At 63.3% G+C, this 22,995-nt stretch overlaps 1 protein-coding gene across 2 annotated transcripts in view; it reads right to left on the bottom strand.

The window, feature by feature from the left end:
* CPNE5 (copine 5) overlaps positions 1-22,413 on the bottom strand; it is an 85,034-nt gene extending 62,621 nt beyond the window's left edge. The window contains exons 1-3 of one of the 2 annotated variants that reach the window (XR_006740105.1): positions 22,140-22,413; positions 6,644-6,684; positions 5,450-5,496 (exon numbers count right to left, since the gene is read on the bottom strand). Coding sequence is in view for 1 of the 2 variants with exons in the window: in XM_036414945.2 (XP_036270838.1) it covers positions 5,450-5,496; positions 6,644-6,684; positions 22,140-22,234 (183 nt within the window). In the remaining variant the exon portion in view is untranslated. The remainder of the gene's footprint in view (positions 1-5,449; positions 5,497-6,643; positions 6,685-22,139) is intronic. The other variant, XM_036414945.2, reaches the window with a different exon arrangement.
* Positions 22,414-22,995: the final 582 nt, after the last annotated feature.

Here is a 22,995-nt window from a genome sequence, read left to right as displayed (position 1 = left end):
GGAACGAGAGGGGGAGAAGGGACGCTGCCTGCCCGGGTGCGGGGTGACCTTCAGAGCCAAAGCTGGAGCACGTGGGCCTGGAGAGGGCAGGATGCAGAAAGGCCAGCACCAGAGGGGCCGGGCCCGTGGCAGGCTGCCGGGAGGTGCCCACAGCACACCAGCAGGGACGGAGCCCGGGAGGCAGGGGGCGGGGACCACCCCTCCTGGCAGCCAGGCGCCACGGTGCTCGCTCTGTCAGGCAGGACAGCGATGGCGGAGTCCCTGGGTCCAGCCAGTCCCACGGAGCCTGATGAGCGTCCCTTCAACACAGGGCTGGCCCACATCCCTGCAGCCCCTTTTCCCCTGGGCTGGACAAGCGGACGGCGCAGGACACACAGCCGGGTTGTGTGTAACGGAAGCCTGCTATGAGGAGTGCCACCTGGCGCTCTGAGCCCTCCCGAGGGCAGGCTTGGTGTCGGTCACAGGACCTCGAGTGTGGCCACTTGTGCCGTGACGGAGGGCCGGCTGGGCAGCACCGCGTTGCCACGGGCATCTCCAGGCGTCGTCAGAGCATTCTCTTCCCCAGGTCTCCGAACCCCATTACAGGTGAGAACACTGAGACCCAGGTCACAGTGAAGGTCAGAGCTGGGAGGGGAACAGGCCTGGGACATCACAGTCAGGGCCGCATCTGACAAGGCATTGGACGGTTATTCACGATGTCCTGAGGGACCAGATGGAGAAGGGGGGCGGGGGGTTGAAAGTTGTGTAGATCCCAGGGCTGAACAAAGGTCAACTAGAGAACTGAGGTCAACCGGCAAGGCCCGAGGGAGGACCACAGCACCCAGCCCACCCAGCCGCTCCTCACCCTGGTGGCCATGACCGCCACCCCGCGCCAGGAGACAGAGCCAAGATGCCGGACGCACAGCTGAAACTCAACATGACCTTCAGAGACCACACAGACTGAATCTACCCAAGGAGCCATAATGGAGGCAATGCAAGTCACACTGAGATTCAAAACCCAACTTCCAAGTCTGAGCCGAATCCTCTGTGAACCAGCAGCTCGAGTGAGAAAGACACAGCAGCCCCCAACTCCATGTGAAATCGGAGACACTGTCACATGGGCAGGTGGGGTATTCGCACGGACAGTGCACGCGGCCCTGAGGGAGGGGAGACACCATCATGGGGCAGGTGGGATATTAGCATGGACAGTACATGGCCTGAGGGAGGGGGAGAGACTGTCACAGGGGCAGGTGGGGTATTAGCATGGACAGTGCACGGCCTGAGGGAGGGGAGACACCATCATGGGGCAGGTGGGGTATTAGCACGGACAGTGCACGGCCCTGAGGGAGATGCAGGATGCAGAGGCCTGGGGAGGAGTGTGACTGTGTAGCTCAAGCCCCTGAGGAGGGCAGCCCATGACGAGGCTGGACAACTGGACAGCATGGACACACACTTGGGGAAGGACAGTGAAGAACCTCTCTCACACCATCCTCTCTGTGCTTGTTTCCTCCTCATGAAATGGGACCGAGAACCATAACAAATAACAATAATAATGCCTCCTGTCCAGGTTCGTCGCGAGCGAGCGGCTGTGGGCGTGCTCGGAGCGGAGCCTGGCACACTCCGCTCCGGAAGCGCATGCTGTCGGCTCCGCCGTGGCTGACTGTCGCCCCGGATTGACAGTGAGCCCGCCGGCTGTGAACTGTCTGTGCTAACCCTCTGGGCCCCCAGCACTCGCCCTGCCACTCGGCGGTGCCGGCACAGGCTCACGGAGTCACAGTGACAAGGAGATTATCCAGACACTTAGCGAGGAGCCGTCATCCTCGCCGGGGTTAGTGACCAGTGGGCTGAGGTCACTCAGAATAGACGGAGCACTCTGGTGGGGCTGTGTGGGCTGGCCGGTTGGGCCCCGTGCCCGGCAAGTGGTAGGGGTCCATCAGCGGGACACCCTAACACCCTCTCCTCCTTACCCAGGGGCCCTCGGCCAGGGCGGCCACCTGGCAGGGGAGAGGCAGGATCACACACACACACACACACACACACACACTTTTCCAAGGGGACCCTTCCCGCCTACTTCCCCCGGACAGCGGAAGGCCCTGCCAAGGCTTGATGCAAACAGCACTCGACTTCCTGGGCTAAAATCACGTCTCGAGTCAATTTTCATAAAATGTGGTGACAGATTTAGGCGCTGGGAAGATGGAGCTTTCTCGGGAGGCACTGAAATGACCCACACGGTTAGAATCAGCGGAAACGGGCAGCCAGGGGCTGCGAGAAGAGCCTCATCCCTCTGCAGCGGGTGCGAGCAGAGCGGGGTCAGGCCCCGCCTGGGGGGACCCGGGGCCGGCTCTGGGCCCCGCTGGTCACGGACGCCTCTCCTGGCCAAGACTCCGCCAGCAGACGCTTGCAGGGCACCAGCGGTGGCCACTGCGTTCTGTTCACCCGCGAGGCAGTCTTCCTTCCCAGGCTGCTTCCACTGGGAGGGGCCCAGATGGCTTCTCACTTTCTCCATTCCTGAGGCTTTCCTCTGGGGTCACACAGGGAATCAGTCCGTAAGAAGCAGGACCTCGACGTGTGTGAGTGCACCTTCTCTTTTCCCAAACAGCCTGAAGCCTGCGTGCTGGAGGACTTGCCCCACCCTTAATGCCCCACCCCTGATGCCCCACAATGGCACATCCATGGCTTGGACTTAAGCTTACTTGCCCGGCAGCCATTGTGGGAAAGAATTCTCTTCCATGAAAAGCGCCCCCTGGCTGCCGGGGGCTGAGAGACACCCTCATCAGCAGGATTAGGGAACCCTGGGCCAAAAAGCTTGCCTAAGGGACTGTGCTGCCTCACCCACTCACTACCCCAGCCCACATATTGTTCAGATTCCTCGGAAGGGGCGCCCAGACCTCACTGTCTTTGTCCAGTCCTGTCCTCACAAACGTATTGTTTCTGTGCCTGAGAAACGTAAAAAGATGGCTGGGTCACCATTGCGGACAGCACCATCTTTTATGGCCTGTCATGCACACATACCAAGTCGGTATTTCCCGTTAATCTGGTCTTGTGACAGTTTTATTGAGTCCAAGAACTCCAGAAGGGGGTTGGGGGGCAGGGGTGGGCTCTCCTCTCCCCATAGGACCTGTGGCTGAGCTCTGCCCCTCCCCCCTGGAGGCTGGGCGCGGTGCTGCCTGCCTCTCAGGCCTGGGGTCTGTCTCCTGGGCCTCTAGTGACCCTCCTGTCTGAACTCTGACCCAGGACCCACCTTTTCCTGTATCGCGTAGCCCACACCCTGAATGCCAGCCTCGCTCATCGGCTCCATGTCTGCTCGGGCGTCTCCGCTTGCCCCTCCGGATCCACCCCTGCCCTCTCCACCTGACCCGTGCCCGGAGGCTGGCCAGTGCAGACCACACCAGCCTTCCCCACCCCAGGCCTGCCTGTGGGCCCACCAATGGGCGCAGGCAGCCAGCAGAGGTGGGAAGAGAGCGAGGCTCCCCAGGCTGACCTTGTCCCTCCACCGGGGGCTCCTGCTCCTGTACTGAAGCTCCTGCTCCTGCCACTGCTGCCACCTCCTGATCCATCACCCCCACTGGCATCCCTAAAACCTGCCCCTGTTTATAACACCCATCCTCAGCTACCCGAACCTGGACTGGCCTCTCACCCCAGCCACCCCCAAACCGTTACTGCGGGGGGGGGGGGGAGCCTGTGCTGTGTCCCCCCCACCCCCCACCCCCCCAGCTCCACTGAGACCCAGCTCCCGGGGACACTCCCACTGCAGGGGGGTCTAGGCCCTGGCTCAGCGCCCTGAGGCCCGTCCTGCCCCTCGGAGAATGGGGAGGGTGATCCCCGAAGCTCCCTCCACCCACATCCTCCCCTTCTCTACACCACGCGCCCCTGGGCCAGAGGACTGTGTTCAATCAAATCCCATTTTATAAAACCCAGTGAGCTGTTCACACGCTGCAACTCTCCTCCGAACGCCCGCTCTCCTCCCTGGCGCCCTCACGCTTCCCGGCAGGTTCTTCTCGCCAGCGCCGCCCTGCCCAGCTGCCCGCCCCCCGCCCGCCGCTCTCCTGCCGCTCCCTCTCCCCCACCCGCACCCGCACCTGGGCTGCTGCCCAGCACCCCATCGACGCTTCCTGTTGCAAATATTGACTGAAGCAGGGCGGTGCCCGGCAGGCTGCGGACGATGCTGCTCCAGGATATTTACCGACAGTGACTCCGCCCCAGGCACGCGACACCGCCTTGTTCCGCTCCCACCACAGGCCTGCAGGCAGGTGCTGGCCCCGTGTTACACACGTGGAAACTGAGGCACAGGCAGGCTAAGCCCCTTGCCTGGGGCCCCACCCCCAGGAAGAGCTGGAGCCAGGATCACAGCGCAGGTGCAGCTGACACAGACCCTCTGCCCCCCACACCCACCCCGTCTCCCCCTGCAGTGCCCCAGCCCCAGCCCCGAGGGGAGACTGGCCAGGCTGGAGGAGAATGCCCTTCGGAAGCCCCCCCCTCCTTTCCTGTCCAATCAGCCGCTTCCTGTGAAGCCGGCCCCAAGAGTAATTAGTCCCTTTAAGCCGCTAACCGCTTCCCTGCGTCGGGTCCACCCTCTGATTGGCGCGTCTGGTCAGAGAGAGCGAGGAAGGAGGTGCAGCCCAGCCCGGGCGGGCCTTTCCCAGACTCTGCGGGTGCACGGCAGCCCTCTGGCCACTTGCTGCCGCCACGGGGTGGGGTGGGGGGGCGCCCACCCACGATGAGAGACAAGGCCTGAGGTGCTGACGTTTGCTGGCTGTTGTCACCCTCACCATGTCTACAGGAGGGACTCCCAGCTCTGGCAAGGACTGGAAGCCAGGCTGAGCAGAGGAGTCACTGGAGATGGTGGGCAGGGGTTCACTTAACCGATCGTTCACTAGTCAGGACCTGGGGCAGCTGTCAGGGGGCAGAGCGGGTGGAGGGGGAGACATGGTGCTGGAGGCCAGGCCCATGGCTGTCAGGCACAGAGATCACCTCTTCTGTCCCCTCAGACAGGGGCTCCCTGAGGACAGGGCTGTGTCCCCTCAGACTGGGGCTCCCCGAGGACAGGGCTGTGTCCCCTCAGACTGGGGCTCCCTGAGGACAGGGCCGTGTCCCCTCAGACTGGGGCTCCCTGAGGACAGGGCTGTGTCCCCTCAGACTGGGGCTCCCTGAGGACAGGGCTGTGTCCCCTCAGACTGGGGCTCCCTGAGGACAGGGCCGTGTCCCCTCAGACTGGGGCTCCCCGAGGACAGGGCCGTGTCCCCTCAGACTGGGGCTCCCTGAGGACAGGAACTTTCCAGTCCACTGGATTCTTCCTGCAGCAGCAGGGACGATTCCCTGTCTCCACACCTCACTCTCCCTCCCCTGGGCTCAGAGGCTGTGGTTGTGAGCATGGGGGGGAGGGGGGTCTCCAGTCAGGTGACCACCATGAGGGGCCAGCAGACTCCCGCAGGGCCAAGCTGGTGTCTGGTGGGGAAGGGGCTGGACCTACCTCCCTCCACTGCTTGTTCTCCATGCCTTGAGTATACATGACGCACACTGTGGGGAGAGGAGGGAAAGGGTTAGCATGTCACACAGGCCTGGAGAAGGGGGCCCTGTGCAGAGGGCCCGGAGGGCGGGCGGGGCCTCGGGAGAGTGGGCTTGGTGGCAAAGTGGGGTCTGGGTAAGGTGACCAGATGTTAACATTGGTAAAGCGGGACACATTGACGGGGGAGGGGGGGGGGGGTTCTGGATTAAAAATGTGGTCTATATGGAGCCGTTCCCTAACTTGTTGTGCATTCTTTCCAAAAATTGGGACTTTCTTAAAATGCCATGGGACACAGGACAATTTGTTAAAAATCGGGACTGTCCCGCCAAAAGTGGGACATCTGGTCACCTTAGGTCTGGGGCATCCTCAGTTTGGAGAATGGAACCTAAACAGTGGTTGGCAAACTCATTAGTCAACAGAGCCACATGTCAATAGCACAACGATTGAAATTTCTTTTGAGAGCCAAATGTTTTAAACTTAAACTTCTTCTAATGCCACTTCTTCAACATAGACTCGCCCAGGCGGTGGTATTTTGGTGGAAGAGCCACACTCAAGGGGCCAAAGAGCCGCATGTGGCTCGCGAGCTGCAGTTTGCCAACCATGGGCCTGGGAGGAGTGCCCCCTGGGAGAAGGTCAGGGCTGTTTGCATCTAGGCCTGAGCGAGTGTGAGGCAGGCAGACGGGTGGGAGGTGGGGGGTGTGATGAGTGACTGGGTGGCGGGTGGCAGGAGAGCACCTGAAACTCCCTCACCCTGGGGCTCACAGCAGCCTCAGGCCGTCACTGTCCCAGCCCCCACCGATGGCCGCTGAGGCTGGGAGGAGGCCCGCGGCCTGCGTGAGGTCACATGCTTTAGTGCCATTTCTCTAGCTAGAACCCTGGACTTCAATGTCAGGGCTGAATCCCCTGGACCACAGCCAGCTGGGGCTGAAATGTACGGGTCTGTCTCCCTGGTTCTGCAAACTCAGGGCCTGAAACGCTGACCCGCCCGCCATTGTGTTGAGGCTTCACACGTGTGGGGGGTGGGAGGGCCAGTGCCAGTCCTCTCTCCAGACGGCGTTCGTGAGAACAGCCTGGACGGGACCCGGTGCCCGATGCCCCGTGAGGACTCCAGGGCTGGCCGCTGTGATCGCCACCTGACTGTGTCGGAGCAGGACTTACGTGGGTCAGACTTGGAAAACATGTCCTTGTCCAAAAGGTTCCTGAAAGAAGGGGAGAGAGGAGGAGTTAGCAGAGCCGGGGGCAGGGGGTGGGGTGGGGCACTCGGGGATCAGGGCCGTTCCTGAGGCCCGAAGCTGCCTCTGCTCGTTTGGCTCATTACAGCCCATGGGGGGAGGGCGGGCGGGGGAGGGGGGGGTCCTCAGCTCAGCCTCCTACGGATGTGGCTCCCCACCACCCACCCCACCTTGCACGCTTTGCACACGCTGTGCCCTGGGTCCCTCCATCCCTCGCTCTCGGGGCACATCTCTCTGTGCCCATGTCTTAGCCGGTTCTAGAAGCTCCTCTTACCGCAGCTCTGTCTCTCAAAAAAATAAAAGCAGCTGTCAAAACCTATCCACCCGGGGTCCTGTTCTCTCGGGGCCCTCCTTACAACCGTTCATTCCGCCGTCTCACTGTGCTGGCGGACTAAAGAACTCTGCCTCCGGGGACGCAGGCCCGTCTGGGCGAGGCCACCGCTGACACGGGGCCTGCTGATCAGGTTGGAGGCTGCAGCCGGAGGCCGGGCCGCATTGGGGGACCGAGAGGCCTTTGGCAGGTGTGAGCCTCCTGCCTGCCTCTGTGCACTCCCGGCTCCGGCTCACGGGGCGCAGCCCAGGGAGATGGGCCGGGCACCGCGCTAAGTGCTCTGCAGGCAGCAGCTGCCCTCGAGGTCAGTCCTGGGCGGCATCCTCCCATCTTACAGATGTGGAAGTGGAGGCACAGGGGGTCAGGCAAGGCCTGTCCCGCACATCGGTGCAGGCGTTCGCGGTGACCTGGGCCGGCAGGAAGCACGTGGGAAGGCCCTCCAGCCCTCGGAGCCGTTTCCTCATCGGAGCAATGCAGACAGCAGTGCCAGCCTCCGAGGGGCTGGATGCCCTGGGCTCCTCCTCAGCCCTCCCTGCACCGTCCCCACACATGGTTCCTCCTGCCGCTCCCGGGGGCTTTCCCTGGCTCGGGGGCTGCAGAGACCGGGACGTTTTCGCTCAGAGGGCAGCCCTCAACCAATGGCGGGCAGGAGCTGGGACATAAACAATGGCTTCCCCACACCCGCCCCTGGGGCTGCTCCAGGCTCCCAGAGGGGCCCAGAGGGATGGAGCCTGGGAACCTGCTCATTAAAGAGCCGCCTCGCCCCATCCCTGAGCCCCCTGCCTGCGGGAGCCACCCCCCACCCCGGAGGACAAGTGACCTGCTTTTCACACTGGCCTAACCAGAGGCTCTCCCCGTCCCCCTCCCTCCCAGATGCCCCGGGGTCACCTCCCCTTCCTCCTCTCCATTCGCACACTCCCCCTTCCCAAAGAGGAGAAACTCTCAGCAAGGGTCTGTGTGGCTTCCTCACAGCCAACCCCAAATGTCAGAGCAGATGGACCCTGACCATGTGTCCCACCTTCTCCTGAGGAGGGAGCAGGGCCGGGGCAGGCGGCCACTCCCCACAGCAGGCAGTGGGAGAGCCAGAAAGGCCCAGCTCTGACCCTGCATCCGCATCGCCAGAACCATCAGGAGGGACAGCCTGTCTGGGCAACCTGAGCCCACACTCAACTCAATCGCCCTGACTTGGGAGCCAAAGGCCTACTGACAGACAGACTGACTGACAGAGAGCTGCAGTAGCAACCTGGCAGGAGCACATGGCATCCCCCGTGCCTGGTGGCCCCAGATTGTGCTCATGAATCCCTCAGTTCCAGTCCTCACCGAGACTCTCAGAGATGTCTCTGCGAGAGACCCCCAAATCCCCACCCTCCGCCAGTCTCTTCCTTCGGGGCCTCCCCGTGTGGCACACAGCCCCTCTGCTGGCCCTACCACCCGCCCCCACACCTGCTCCAGCCAGCTTCACTCTGGAAACCTCTGACAGGCTCCCGGCCCTCGGCAGTGAGTGTCAGAGGCAGCTCCGAAAGGTGGGCAGCAGGGGCTGCAGGTCAGCACCACTTACAGGCGTCACCCCACCGCGGGGGGCGGGCCTGGGCCTGGGCCTGGGCCTGGGCTGACCGCCCTCCTGCAGTGTGCTGGGCTGGGAGGCAGCAGCGTCCGTTTTGATTTAAACCAGAGACACCAGCCTTAGCCCCAAAGAGGACTCCGCCGTGGTGGAACCTGGGGCAGGTGAGGAGCAGGAAAGTGAGAGAGGGCTGGGGGGGGACTTCTCTCCCGGAGCGCGTGCTGTCCTGAAGCTGTGACTACATAAACCCAGGACGGTCCAGCCGCAGGGGCTGAGCGGGCGCCTTTTCCCGGCCCTGCATCCACCGGGAGTGGGAGGCCGAGCGGCTTCGCCCAGGCCTGGGCCCCCTGGGTCTGGCCTGGAACTCGGATTTGGGAAGAAGAGGAGAAGCAGAGGGGCTCGCCCACCCTCCCCGCCGGGGGAGAGGCGCACAGCCGGGCTGAGAAATGGGACCCAGCACCCAGCTTCGGGGCTCCCTGCCCAGTGCCTGAGTGCCCTCACTGCGCCTGGGCCCCGCAGCCACGGGCAATGCCCCTCTGCCCCCACGCGGCTGAGGTCATCCTTCTAGACCCGCTCCTGCCTCCTGCTCGACGGAGCCTCTCTGGGCCTCCCCTGCGCATGACCAGCAGCTGTCCTCCCTGTCCGAGCCCTCTGCCTGGGGTGCAGCCTGCCTGGGACTCAGCACCCCCCGTGCACAGCGGGCTCAGCGCCTCTCAGGCTGGTGTGTGCTCCTCCAGGACAGCCACCTGCCTCTGCTCAGGCCAGCCCGGCCCCGACACAGAGCAGGGGCCTGGCCACGGGTGGAGGAAGGCAGGCCGAAGCCGGATGGGTGAGTGTGGCCCTTGTCCCCTGACTGGCCAGGCGCCCGGCTACAGAGGAGCCCCAGTGCTTCCTCTCAGCTAAAGAGCCTCACGGTTACATGCATGGGCTGCAGCCAGACAAGCTGGTCCACCTCCCAGATCCGGACAAGTTCCCTGCCTTCCTTGGGCCTCGGTTTCCCCATCTGTAAAGTGGGGCTAAAAGCAGTTGCTCCCTCAGGACAGCGGTGGGCAGTGAGGCTGGTCAGACGGGTCAGTCCTGCTGGGCCAGGTGCTGGCAGGGCAGCCGAGCCCATACGGGTGCTCGGGCTCACTTGGGGGCCAAGGAGAGGCGGGCGGCTGACAGAGCCACCTCACCCCCGGAGCCCCCTGGCTGGGGACCGCCGTCACCCAGCCTCAGGCGTCCCCTGGGCCTCCCTCTCTTGAGGACCCCCAGCCTCTGTGACCCCACGCCTGTTCCCCTGAGGGCCTCTCACTCCCTGGGCCTCCGCCCTCTCCCATTTATCAGAGGGCAGACTCCTGGGGTCTGACCGTGTAGGTCTGGGCAGGGCCCAGAGGCCATGTGTAAATAAGACACACACACAGACCTGCACACACACGCACATACCCACGTGACACGCGTATGCACACTGTCCCGATGACCGCAGTCCAGATACCACACATCAGGACTCTTGGTCTTAGGGCCTCAGTTTCCCCACTGAAGCAGCATGCTCCTGTGAGCCACTGAAGGGCCTCACACGAGCCTCCCTGGTCCCCTGGGGCCTCTGAGGCTGGGGGTGAGGGGCTTGCCCTCAGGCGGCAGCAGCAAAAAACGGAGGGGAGGAGCCAGGCTTCCCACACCAAGCACCCCCGAGCCACCGGGCACCAAGCACCCCCACCACCAGGGCACCAAGCACGCCGAGCCACCAAGCACCAAGCACCCCTGAGCCACCAGGGCACCAAGCACACCAAGCCACCGGGCGCCAAGCACGCCGAGCCACCGGGCACCAAGCAGCCCTGAACCACCGGGCACCAAGCACCCCTGAGCCACCGGGCACCAAGCACCCCTGAGCCACCGGGCACCAAGCACCCCCGAACCACCGGGCACCAAGCACCCCTGAGCCACCGGGCGCCAAGTACCCCTGAACCACCAAGCACCAAGCACCCCTGAGCCACCGGGCACCAAGCACGCCGAGCCACCGGGCGCCAAGTACCCCTGAGCCACCGGGCACCAAGCACGCCCAGCCACCGGGCACCAAGCACCCCCGAGCCACCGGGCACCAAGCACGCCGAGCCACCGGGCACCAAGCACACCCACCACCAGGCACCAAGCACACTGAGCCACCGGGCACCAAGCACTCCGAGCCACCGGGCGCCAAGTACCCCTGAACCACCAAGCACCAAGCACCCCTGAGCCACCGGGCACCAAGCACGCCGAGCCACCGGGCGCCAAGTACCCCTGAGCCACCGGGCACCAAGCACGCCCAGCCACCGGGCACCAAGCACTCCGAGCCACCGGGCACCAAGCACTCCAAGCCACCGGGCACCAAGCACGCTGAGCCACCAGGCACCAAGCACGCCCAGCCACCGGGCACCAAGCACGCCCAGCCACCGGGCACCAAGCACGCCCAGCCACCGGGCACCAAGCACGCCCAGCCACCGGGCACCAAGCACGCTGAGCCACCGGGCACCAAGCACGCCCACCACCAGGCACCAAGCACACTGAGCCACCGGGCACCAAGCACGCCCACCACCAGGCACCAAGCACGCTGAGCCACTGGGCACCAAGCACACCCACCACCAGGCACCAAGCACGCGGAGCCACCGGGCACCAAGCACGCCGAGCCACCGGGCACCAAGCATGCCCAGCCACCGGGCACCAAGCAACCGAGCCACCGGGCACCAAGCACGCCCAGCCACCGGGCACCAAGCACGCCGAGCCACGGGGCATCAAGCACGCCCACCAGGCACCAAGCACGCTGAGCCACCGGGCACCAAGCACACCCACCGGGCACCAAGCACGCCCAGCCACCGGGCACCAAGCACGCCCAGCCACCGGGCACCAAGCACACCCACCGGGCACCAAGCACGCCCAGCCACCGGGCACCAAGCACGCCGAGCCACCGGGCACCAAGCACACCCACCACCAGGCACCAAGCACGCGGAGCCACCGGGCACCAAGCACACTCACCACCAGGCACCAAGCACGCTGAGCCACCGGGCACCAAGCACGCCGAGTCACTGGGCACCAAGCACGCTGAGCCACAGGGCACCAAGCACTCCCACCACCAGGCACCAAGCACGCCGAGTCACCGGGCACCAAGCACGCCGAACCACCGGGCACCAAGCACGCTGAGCCACCGGGCACCAAGCACGCCGAGTCACCGGGCACCAAGCACGCTGAGCCACAGGGCACCAAGCACTCCCACCACCAGGCACCAAGCACGCCGAGTCACCGGGCACCAAGCACGCTGAGCCACAGGGCACCAAGCACGCCCACCACCAGGGCACCAAGCACGCTGAACCACCGGGCACCAAGCACGCCGAGTCACCAGGCACCAAGCACGCCGAACCACCGGGCACCAAGCACGCTGAGCCACAGGGCACCAAGCACTCCCACCACCAGGCACCAAGCACGCCCAGCCACCGGGCACCAAGCACGCTGAGCCACAGGGCACCAAGCACTCCCACCACCAGGCACCAAGCATGCCGAGCCACCAGGGCAGGCAGACCAGACCCGAGTGCCTCTCCTCACCTCCTGCCGTTGAGACATTTCCCAAAAGGCAAATGGATTTCCCCAAAAGAGCATAAAACCCTTCAGCTCGGCAGCCTGGAATCGGTTTCTTTTGTTCCTCAGATCGAGGCCAGGGAAGCAGGGCGGAGGCCAGGGAAGCAGGGCGGAGGCCAGGGAAGCAGAGCGGAGACCAGGGAAGCAGGGCGGAGGCCAGGGAAGCAGGGCGGAGGCCAGGGAAGCAGAGCGGAGGCCAGGGAAGCAGAGCGGAGGCCAGGGAAGCAGGGCAGAGGCCAGGGAAGCAGGGCAGAGGCCAGGGAAGCAGAGCGGAGGCCAGGGAAGCAGGGCAGAGGCCAGGGAAGCAGAGCGGAGGCCAGGGAAGCAGAGCGGAGGCCAGGGAAGCAGGGCAGAGGCCAGGGAAGCAGAGCGGAGGCCAGGGAAGCAGAGCGGAGGCCAGGGAAGCAGGGCAGAGGCCAGGGAAGCAGGGCAGAGGCCAGGGAAGCAGAGCGGAGGCCAGGGAAGCAGGGCGGAGGCCAGGGAAGCAGGGCGGAGGCCAGGGAAGCAGGGCGGAGGCCAGGGAAGCAGGGCGGAGGCCAGGGAAGCAGGGCGGAGGCCAGGGAAGCAGGGCGGAGGCCAGGGAAGCAGAGCGGAGGCCAGGGAAGCAGGGCGGAGGCCAGGGAAGCAGAGCGGAGGCCAGGGAAGCAGAGCGGAGGCCAGGGAAGCAGGGCGGAGGCCAGGGAAGCAGGGCGGAGGCCAGGGAAGCAGGGCGGAGGCCAGGGAAGCAGGGCGGAGGCCAGGGAAGCAGGGCGGAGGCCAGGGAAGCAGGGCAGAGCCTGCCTCTGCTCCCCGCGGGAAGCCCTCCCAGGGCCCGGCAGCGAGGACTGGCTGCCTGTGAGGTCACAGTCCCCCCAAAGAGAGCCCTGGAGAGGCCGGACCCAGGGAGGGAGCCTGCGGTGCCACCCTCCCTTCCGGGACATTAAAAATGTGGAGAATACGAGCTGTCAGAGAGGGGAGGGGAGTCCCGCCCCCAGGGAGCCCCAGTCTGAGGGGACACAGCCTGTCCTCAGGGAGCCCCAGTCTGAGGGGACACAGCCCTGACCTCAGGGAGCCCCAGTCTGAGGGGACACAGCCCTGTCCTCAGGGAGCCCCAGTCTGAGGGGACACAGCCTGTCCTCAGGGAGCCCCAGTCTGAGGGGACCCATTTGCTCCTGGGCAGAGCTGCTGGGTGAACCCATTGCACATCCCTGTTTGTGTCTGAGGCCCCGTGGGGGGATGCGCAGAGCGGGGGCGCTGGCTCCCGCAAGAAGAGGCTCGGGAGGGGTGCCACCTTTAGCTCTGCCTGCCACAGGGTGCGGGACCCTGAAACTAGGAAAACGTGGCAGGTTGGCCCAGCTGGCTGCGTTCTTTCGGAGGGCTTTCACCGTGTTCCCAAAGAGGGTCGTCAGGTAGGAAAATGTGTTTATCTTCTTCCCAACAGCCACCCCCCCAGCACCCGCCAACCTCCGAGGAGAGTGGGGTGCTCAGAGCGGAGACTTGCAGCTTTCTGCTGGTCCCCAACCCAGCGCTGCCCACTGGAGGCTGTACGGACTCCCTGGCTCCTTTGTGCCTCGGTCTCCCCACCTGTAAAGCGGGGGGAATAACCGCCTCTCCTGGGGGTTCCTGCGAAGAGCTCATATTTGCAATGAGCTCGGCAGTGCCCGCTCATAGGAACTGCCCCCTCCAGGCCGTGGGGGCCCAGTGGTGCCACGTGCTCCCCGCTTGGAATGCGGCTGGTGCAGGTGCCCGTGCCGCAGGCCGGGCGCGCCTTCCTGCTGGCCGAGCAGACCGAACAGGTGAGCCTGGAGGCCCACAGAGACCCCTGAGCCTGAGGGGCCTGCAAGCAACAGCCCGTTTCTCTGTGGAGCCGGTCAGCACCAGGCATCTGGGCAGCCCCCGCGGCAGGCAGAGGTGTGGTCTAACCCACACCAAATCCTTTGTTGGGTACGTGATCTGGGGCACCCTGTTCACCCTACACACCAGTGCCAGGAGGTGGCTGTCACCCAGGCTACGGGCAAGACTTTTGGCGCCGAGTTGTGCCCCGTTCACCCAGCTTGCCAGGCGGGGGGATGGAGCACTGAAGCCACGCCATTTGGGGAGCACCCACGGCCCTCCCGCCAGCAGCTCCTCACGCCCTCTCTGGCCCCGGCCTCCTCCGGGCTGCTCCCCAAGGCAGAGAACCGGGGGCTCTCCCCTCCTCCTGCCCGGCTCCCCTCCTCGCAGGCGGATGTCCAGGCGAGGCTCGGAGGGAGGGAGGGAGCGGGAGGAGAGGGCGCTTGGCAGCCGCCCCGGCCCTCCAGCTCCCCTTTCAGAGTCGCCCTCACGTTCGCCCTCTCTCCCTGCCAAGTCCCCGCGCCAAGGTCCAAAGAGCAATTTCCACATGGCTTAGCGAGCGCTGCTCCCCAGGCTGGCTGCACGTCTGTAATTATTAATTATGGTAATAACTGTCCCTCCCGCGCTGAGGGCCACGGAGAGCGTGCGCTCTGGCCGGCCTGAGCCGCAGCCGGGCGGCAGTCTCCCGGCCACGGGGCGGTTCCGCGCCCCTGGACACGCTGCTCGACCTCAGTCCCCTCCCCCGCCTGCCCCTGTGCGGGGGTCACAGGCCGGCCTTGCCCAGTTGTTGGGAAGCCAAGCGTTTAACACAGAAATACAGGAAGTGTGTGCGATTCCTCTCTCCCCGGGCCCACGCCCCGTAACTCGCATCTGTAAGGTTTCTGGTTCAAAAACACATCCCAATCTGCCCGCTCTTCCGCACACCGCAGCGCATGAGATCTCGTAAGGAGACCACAGAGGCCTCTGCCTGGCCATGTGCTTCCATCCCTGCCCCTCTCCCGCTCCCTCAGTCAATCCCCTTAGGCTGCCCCAGGACATTTATAGAAAGCCAATCAGATCACATTCCTCCTGTTTAGCCCCGCCCCAAACAGAATAATAACAATTATTCCATTACTATTAGAATAATAAATCAAACTCCTCAGCATGGATCTGCACCCCCATTTCCTCTCTGACCTCATCCTCTCCACTCCCCTCTGGGGAGTCACACTGCCCCAGCCACACTACCCTCCTGCAGTTTTGCAAGGATGGCAAGGTCTCTTCTGCCACTGGGCCTTTGCACTTGCTCTCTCTCTACCAGAATCACCCTTTCTCGAGACTCTCTTCCAGATGGCTTTCTCAGCCCCTGGCTCTCAGCTCAGTGTCACCCGCCCATCCTGTCTAAAGCATCCCCAACAACCACACACTTATTTGCAGAGCACTTATCCCTATCAGACATTATTTCATGAGAAATGTATATATCCTGGCCTGTGTGGCCCAGAGGTTTGAGCATCAACCTATGAACCAGGAGGTCACAGTTCATTTCCCATCAGGGCACATGCCCGGGTTGCAGGCTGGATCCCCAGTGGGAAGGCGTGCAGGGGGCGGCCAATTACTGATTCTCTCTCATCATTGATCTCTCTCTCTCTCTCTCTCTCTCTCTCTCTCTTCTCTGAAATCAATAAAAATTTTTAAATGTGTGTATTTGTTTATATTCCCCAACGCCAATGTGAGTTCTATGAGAGGAGAGAGCTTGTCCATCTTGTTCACACTATATCCTCAGCACAGAGAAGCCTCAGTAGCAAACGAGGATTCGTATCAATCATCCAAAGAATGTGAGTGTCCATAGCGATCAGTTATTGGTACCCATCATCAGTACTGAGTTCTTCAGTCCTGAATTCTTCAGGACCGAACGGCATAAAGCTATCCTACTGGGACCCTCAAGCACTATGCTAGGCCAGCAGAGGTGAGTAACATTAGGGGACAGAGGACCCTTGCAATGTTTTGAAATCCCGCTAAGTCATTTTTTCTTGCCCAGGAGACTGACAGGTAGTCAGGGTTCTAGCTATCATCAGTCAGTCTCCTAACACTGGCTTCCACTGACTGCAGGAAAATCCAGGGAGCCAGTCCTCAGAGGCCCCCTGAGACCCCTGCACTCAGGAGCCCAAGCAGCCTGTGGGTGCCTTGGACCACCTCCTTGGGGCTCCCCGAGGACAGGACTGTGTCCCTCCTGGGACGGGGGCTCCCTGAGTCCATGGCTGTCAGCAGCAAGCATTCCTCTCTCTCCCTGCTGACAGAATCCACACCGCTTCAAGTATTGAGTGTCCCCTCCCCACTCCCAATTTATATATTAAAACACTAACCCCCAATGAGATGGTGTTTGGAGATTTTGGAAGGTAATTAGGGTTATCTGAGGTGGTTGGGTGGGATTACGATGGGATTAGTGCCCTTAAAAATACACCCCGGAGAGCGGAGAGCAGAGAGAATGAGAATACGGCAGGAAGGCAGCCACCTGAGGCCGGGAAGAGCGTCTTCCCCAGGACCGAGCATGCTGGCGCCCAAGCCCACCTCCTTGGACGTCCGTTCTCAGGTTTGTGGTAAATACAGTTCTGTTGACTGAGCCACCCAATCGATGGCATTTTGTTATGGCGGCCCGTGCTGACGACAATACTTGTCTAGGGGTGTACATGACACCCAGCTTTGGCCATGGAAACGGAAGGGGAAGTCTGCTGAGATGTTTTGGGAGGGACTGTGCTTCCCAGATCAAAAGAACTTTTCAAAGAGAGGCCCATGGCACTGTCTTGCTTCCTGTTTTGGGATGTGGCTGTGACGCCCGGAACAGGCAGCCTCTTTGCAATAAGGAGGCACAGCCTTTGGATGATGGCCGAGCACAAAGGCAGCTGGGTCCCTGATGGCAAAGCGAGCTGACCAACCATCAGATGACCTCCCTCCAGACTCGCTGCGATCAGAGAAACATCAATATGCTCGGGGGTTGAGTTACTATTAAACTTTCGGTTCCCTATAGCCTAAGTATTTCTCATGCACCTGCCTCCTCTGTGCCCTATGGCTTACAGCCTTCTCCTCCTCCCCTCCTCCCGCCCTCTCTTCCCAATGGCAGGTCATCTCCAGCGATGGCCATGGTTCTGAGCAGGGAGGTCGGGGCTGGGGAAGAGGGACGGTCTGGGGGCGTGGAGGGCAGGCTGCCATCCCGTGACTCTCTGCTCTCTGCTCCTTGGAGATTCTCCAGCCCCAGGTTTGTATCACAGAACCAGAGGCATTCTTGAGCAAGAAAAAAACTCTCCCATCCCTGGAAAGAAAACACCTAATTCTTGGTCACAAGGTTGGGGCCCAGGCCCCTACCGTGACCCTCTCAGAGACCCCATTCCAGCCTTGAAGCTTTGAGAGTTGAGGAAGCTGAATTTGAACACACACCCCTTTTCCAAAACATACTCTAAATGTGTAACCTTAAGCAAGTGACTTTATCCCCTCTAAGCCCTGATTTCCTTAAAAGGAACTGCCAGCTGCCTCACAAGACTGCCGTCGGATTAGAAAGACACACGGTGAGGCAGGGAGCGGTCTTAGATGCACAAGCCTGCACAGCCCCCTCCTGAGTGCGGGTGGGGCCTGGGCGTAGGAGGGGCCCGCACTCCTGTGACGGCCGTTACCACCTGTAAGACTGTCCAGCGGACGGGGGAGGACTCTCCACAGGCTTTGAAGAATGAGCTGTCCTGCCAGAAGCAGCAGGCGGCCCCCGGAGCTAAGTGCCACCCGATCCAACAATCAGCAAGAAAACAGGACTTGACTCTTCCCGCCGCAGGACACTGCACTCTGCCCACAGCCTGAAGGAGCGTGGACGCCCAGCCTCGGGGGAGATCACAGCCCTGCAGGTGCCTGGCCTTCCGAGGAGAGGGGAGCGCACCCTGAGCAAGGAGCGGTGAGCTGGGTCCTCGCCTACAGGCACAGAGAGACCAGAGATGGCTGTTGCTTAAGCTGCTAGGAACGTGGCGAGGTGTTACACAGGAATTGAAAACCAGTGGAATAATCTGCGTTTGGACCAAACTGCTGTCTGAGTAGGCCAAAGCCGTGGAGCCCGGGCAATCGCACTCGGTCCCGCCTGATACAGATGTGAGGTGCCTGGCGCGTACTAAGTGTTCAACAAACCCCATTGTCATCATTCCCCGGCTCCGCTGGAGAACGCCTGGCTCTTCAATGGCTGACGACCTCCTTTTTCCTAGCACTGGCTCTGACAGCTGCCCGCTGCCCCAGGCCCTCCTTCCCCAGAGCCGTCAGATGAGAGCCTCCGGGGCCCATTCCCGGGCCTTCTGAGAGGCCCAGGCAGCTCCTGAGCACACTGCGTCTCCTGCCCCAGACAGCAAAACACCGCCCCAACAGACACAGAAAACAGCGCTGGGGCAGAGGCAGCCGCTGCCCACCAGCCCCATGCCAGAGGGCGAGGGCTGCTGCCTGAGACTGGGCAGGGCTACGGGCTCCAGCCTCTGGACTCCACCCCTGCCCTCCGGGGGCCTGGGAGCCCCACCGCTGGAACGCTGTGCTTCTCGCACCCACCGGACCCTGCGGTGGTGCAAAGGTTCCCTGTTACATAAAAAATGCAAATCGCTCTTTTCTAACCAGCAGGCCGGTCCCGGTGCCTGCCGCTGCTGACGCACAGAAACCAGAAAAGCAGTTCGGCCCTCGGGGACTGGGACACGGGACCGGTGAGTTTCGGCTGGGTCTGCAGGGAAGCTGACGGCGTCAGAAAAGGTCTGGAAAAGACCACCCGAGGAGAGAGAGAGGCTGTGGCTCCCACTTCCTGCACCGCCTGCTGGTGTCTGGTTTCATACACCATCTACCCTACTCACTCAGAATCCCTAGCCGGCAAGCACACATCAATAAAGCTGGGAGGGGTGAGATCTCTGTGGGGGACCCCCAATGACCCTGGAACTCAGCTAGAGAAACTGAGTTTTATTGACATTCAGATGTCAAGTAATAGGCAACACAAATGACTATTTCTGGGTGAATCCCCCTGTGATAGGGGTTACTGTACTTCCTTTATAGGTAAGGACTCGGGGGCTCAGCAGCTTACCCGGGTCACAGGGGCAGAACTGGGATTTGGACCCAGGTGGACAGATGCCACAGCCCATGTTCTTAGCCCCTGAGCCAAACAACCAGGCACTTAATCATCCCTGGCCCTGCGTTCACCGAAGCTGGAAAGGAACAATATTTGGGAATGGACTTGGATTCGCCCGAGAGACACCCTTCCTACAGGAGGGGCCCGGACACCCATCCCACAGTGTGACCTGCCCTCCGCGGAGGCTCACGTGGGCCTCTGCTGTGGTCCTGGGCTGAGGCTCAGACGTGCCCCGGTACCAGGCAGCTTTGCTTGGCTGGCAGTGCCCAGGGGAGACATGGCAGGGGTTTGGGTCCTACCGCGGGCAGGCACAGGAGCTCCTAGAAGGTAGCAGGGACCTTCCTAAGAGCAGAGAGGGAGGGAACTGGCCCTAGCAGCTCATTCTGAGACCCCTGGAGTTCTCACCCTACCAACGCCTCTGCCTGCCCTACTGTTCCCTGCCCACCAGCAGGTGTCACTCAGGCTGTGGGCAGAGTGCAGTGTCTTGTGCGTACCCCATAGCCTCCTCCTGGGGCCCAGTCAGTGTGGACCTTGAGGTGCAGGGAGCAGGACTTGACCCTCATTCACTGGAGACTGAAGTACAGAAAATACCGGAGAGCCATTCTCTGCAGCTCTCCCTCCTCCCCCTTCCTCCTCCTCCTCCCCATCTTCCTTCTCTCCTCCTCCTCCTTTTCTCCTTGCCCCCTCTCTTCCCCCACCTCCTCTTTCTTTCAGAGCCTGGAGAGCTGGACCTGCTTGAGGGAAAGAGATGGACCCACAATTTCAAGCTCACCTATATTGTTTTCTCTTCCCTCTGTTCAGGCGACTCCCCCTCCTCACTCCTTCCCACCAAAACCCGCATCCTCCCTCTGGTGCTCAGGAGATCAGGAACAGGGCCCAGGCAGGCCCTCCTCAGACCGGAAGACCATGTGTCCTGCGAGGGAATGGGCACAAGGCTGATGCCAGAACCACATCCGCCAAGATCGCAAATGCATCCCTAGGCACCTTTTAGGCAAAAGGTCTGACACCTCTCCTGGAAGAGAGCCAGCAGGAGGGACCAAGCATTACTGCTGCTGTAACCGTTACAGCTACTTATTATGCACCAACTGCGGGCCAAGGAAGTGCGAAGCAGTGTGCTGGGTCCTTCGCAATCCCCTATTCCTGTTAGTTCCTCCAAAGTGTTTGCCCAGGGCCTGCTCCGGCATGCCAGCCACTCTCCCAGCCGAGCACGCGAGCCACCTCGGCAAAGGCGGCTCCTCATTGTCTGCTCTTGGCAGATGGAGGAAACCTGGGCTCGGTCAGACTGGGGAGCAGATTCCATTCCAAGTGTCTGACTCCAAAGCCACGGGGCCGCTGCCTGCTCTCCTCTCCACCGGAGTGAGGGTCCGTGGGTCAGAGTCAGGGAGGGGTAGGAGGTACTCTGGGGCAGGAGGGACGAAGCACACACCTGAGATGCCTTCAGAGGCCGAGTGCTCAGTGTGTTGGCGGCCCCGTGGCCCAGGCCGAGCACCCAGGCCCCGGGGGACACAGAAGACAGCGTGAGGGCTGCGTGTCCCGTGGCTGAAGTGGAGGAGGGAGGACGAGGGGCACGAACTGGCAGAGGTAAAGGAGGGGTGAGCTCTGGGTGGGGAATGGGTTGTTCCCTGGCTGGGAGGTGGGAGGATCCGGAGACAGCTCTGACACAGGAGTGATTGAAGGCTGGAGGGGACTCAGGCACAGGGAGTGGTACCTGCGGGGAGGGGAGGGCGGGCTGTGGCAGCTGTCGGAGGCTGAGGAGGTGAGGCTGGAGCTAACGGGCCATCAGGAGTCTCCCAGAAGAGTAATGGCAAGATGCAAATGGCGCTGGGAGGTGTTCTGACAGCGCGGTGTGTGGGACCACCGGGGAGACATACGGGAAGTTATCAGGGAGCCTGGCACAGGGGGCAGCTCACTCACCACCCTCAATCGCCCCCCCCCATCCTTCTCTCAGCCCCCAGCCCAAGCTCTGTCTCTCCCTCCCCACTGCCTGGAATACAGTGGGGGCCATGAGCGTGGGAAAGGCCCTAAGAGGATGGGGTGGGGGGTTTGGGACAAGGAAAAAGCCAGGACTCAGTCATGCGGGCAGAGAGCATCTCCAGGACCTCACGGTGGGCTGTGCCTGGGCCAGTGCCCCTCTCAGTGGCAGCAGGCAGTGCCCGGGGCAGCCACAGGGTGACGCACCAGGAAGAAGCCCCTCCATCTCCACTGCACCCCTCACGGCCTGGGGGCCTTCCCCTCACACGGGAGAACCGGGCAGAGACCAGCTCTGAGATGGAGAAGTTACCCCGGAGCCTGTGTGAGGACTTGGGGTAGGAGCCCATAAAAACTCTCCCCGCCCCTGCTGGACTCTAATTACACACTCCATGTTACAGTCCTTTGGCCTAAGGTTTTGTACCCAAGTTATTGTTTTTTTAACGGTCCCATTAAGACTGTCATCAGCAGCCGCACCGCTGACTGAGGGACCCGCTGCGGTTCTCCAGGAGTCAGTTCAGTTCGGCTGCTGCAGGTGGAGAAAGGCCCTGGCACCGGGTCCGAGGCGGTGGGGAGGGGGACGGAGGGGGCCGCAGAGAGGACAGGAGGCTGGGGGCAGGGGCTGCAGCCTGGGAGGCTGGGCAGGTCTCTCACTTCTAGGTTTGGGGAGGAGTTGCTCAGAAATGACCTGCTCCAAGCCCCGGTATAGCCTGCCGTTCCCTCCCTCCCCCCTCTGCCCGGGACCCCTGCTCCTGGGTCCTCACGCCTCCTCCAGCCACAGCCCAGAGCGCAAACTTTCAGAAACGCGACCCCAGCCCGGCTTCCACCCGCTCGCCACCGCGCTGGGCAGGGGCTCTGGCAGGACAGGGGGGAGGCGGGAGGAGGGGGCATCCCGAGGCGAGGCCACGGCCAGGGGCCACGGGCTCCGGGTCCCTGGATGGGACAGGGGTCCCTGGCGGGACGGGGAGGGGGGTGGACGAGGGAGGGGCCTGGGCGGGACGGGGATCCCTGGGCGGGACAGGGGTCCCTGGCGGGACGGGGGCCGGCGGCGGGAGGCTCACCTGCAGGACACGGTGATCTCCACCTTGGTGGCTGGGATGCTGCCCGCCAAGGAGTCGAACTCGCTCAGCGACGTCATGTCCTCGGGCTGCTCCATTGCCCCCCACCCCCTTCCCCCGGCCCCAATTAGTCAGTCCCTGCGCGCTCCACGCTCCTGGGGAGCCACCGAACCCTGGGCTCCCCAACTACGGCGCCACGGGAGCCGGAGCCGGAGCCGGACCGAGGCTGGCAGCCGCGGAGGAGCGGAGCGCGGAGAGGGGGCGTGGGCAGTGAGAGGGGAGGGCGGGGGAGCGGGGGCTGCGCACCCTGCAGGGGTGAGGGGGCCACGGCGAAGAGGCGGGGGCACAGCGGGGAGGGGTGCGGTGCCGGAGAACCGGGCGCAGCAGGGCGAGGCGCAGGGCGCGGGGCGCGGGGCGCGGGGCGTGGGGCCGGGCGGGGCGCGCGCAGCGTGGGGCGGGGGCAGAGGGGGTGCAGGGGGCAGAGGGGGTGCAGGGGGGAGAGGGGTGCAGGGGGCAGAGGGAGTGCAGGGGCAGAGGGGTGCAGGGGGCAGAAGGGTACAGGGGGAGAGGGGCGCGCGGTGGATGGAGCCGGGAAGCGGAGCCGCCGCCTCTGGCTGGGTGCGGCGCGGGCGGCGGCGGGGCTGGGGACGCGGCTCCGGCTCCGGCTCCGGCTGCGGGAAAATCAAATCTGCCCCAGCCGCCGCCCCCCGCCCCCCGCCCCCCGCGGCCGGCGGGCGGGAGCGGAGGGGGCGCCCGCAGGGGCGGGGCGGGGCCGGGGCGGGGTCTGCGCCGGGGCTGTGGGGTGAGCGCGGCCGTGCGCGCGGGGCGGGCGTGGGGCCGCGGCTCCGGATGCCGGGCG

The sequence above is a fragment of the Pipistrellus kuhlii genome, unplaced genomic scaffold, assembly GCF_014108245.1.
Source record: "Pipistrellus kuhlii isolate mPipKuh1 unplaced genomic scaffold, mPipKuh1.p scaffold_m20_p_5, whole genome shotgun sequence".
In the NCBI taxonomy this organism is placed as follows: Eukaryota; Metazoa; Chordata; class Mammalia; order Chiroptera; family Vespertilionidae; genus Pipistrellus; species Pipistrellus kuhlii.
The sequence above is the reverse complement of the archived record's forward strand: the minus strand, read 5'-3'. Positions and strand labels throughout refer to the sequence as shown.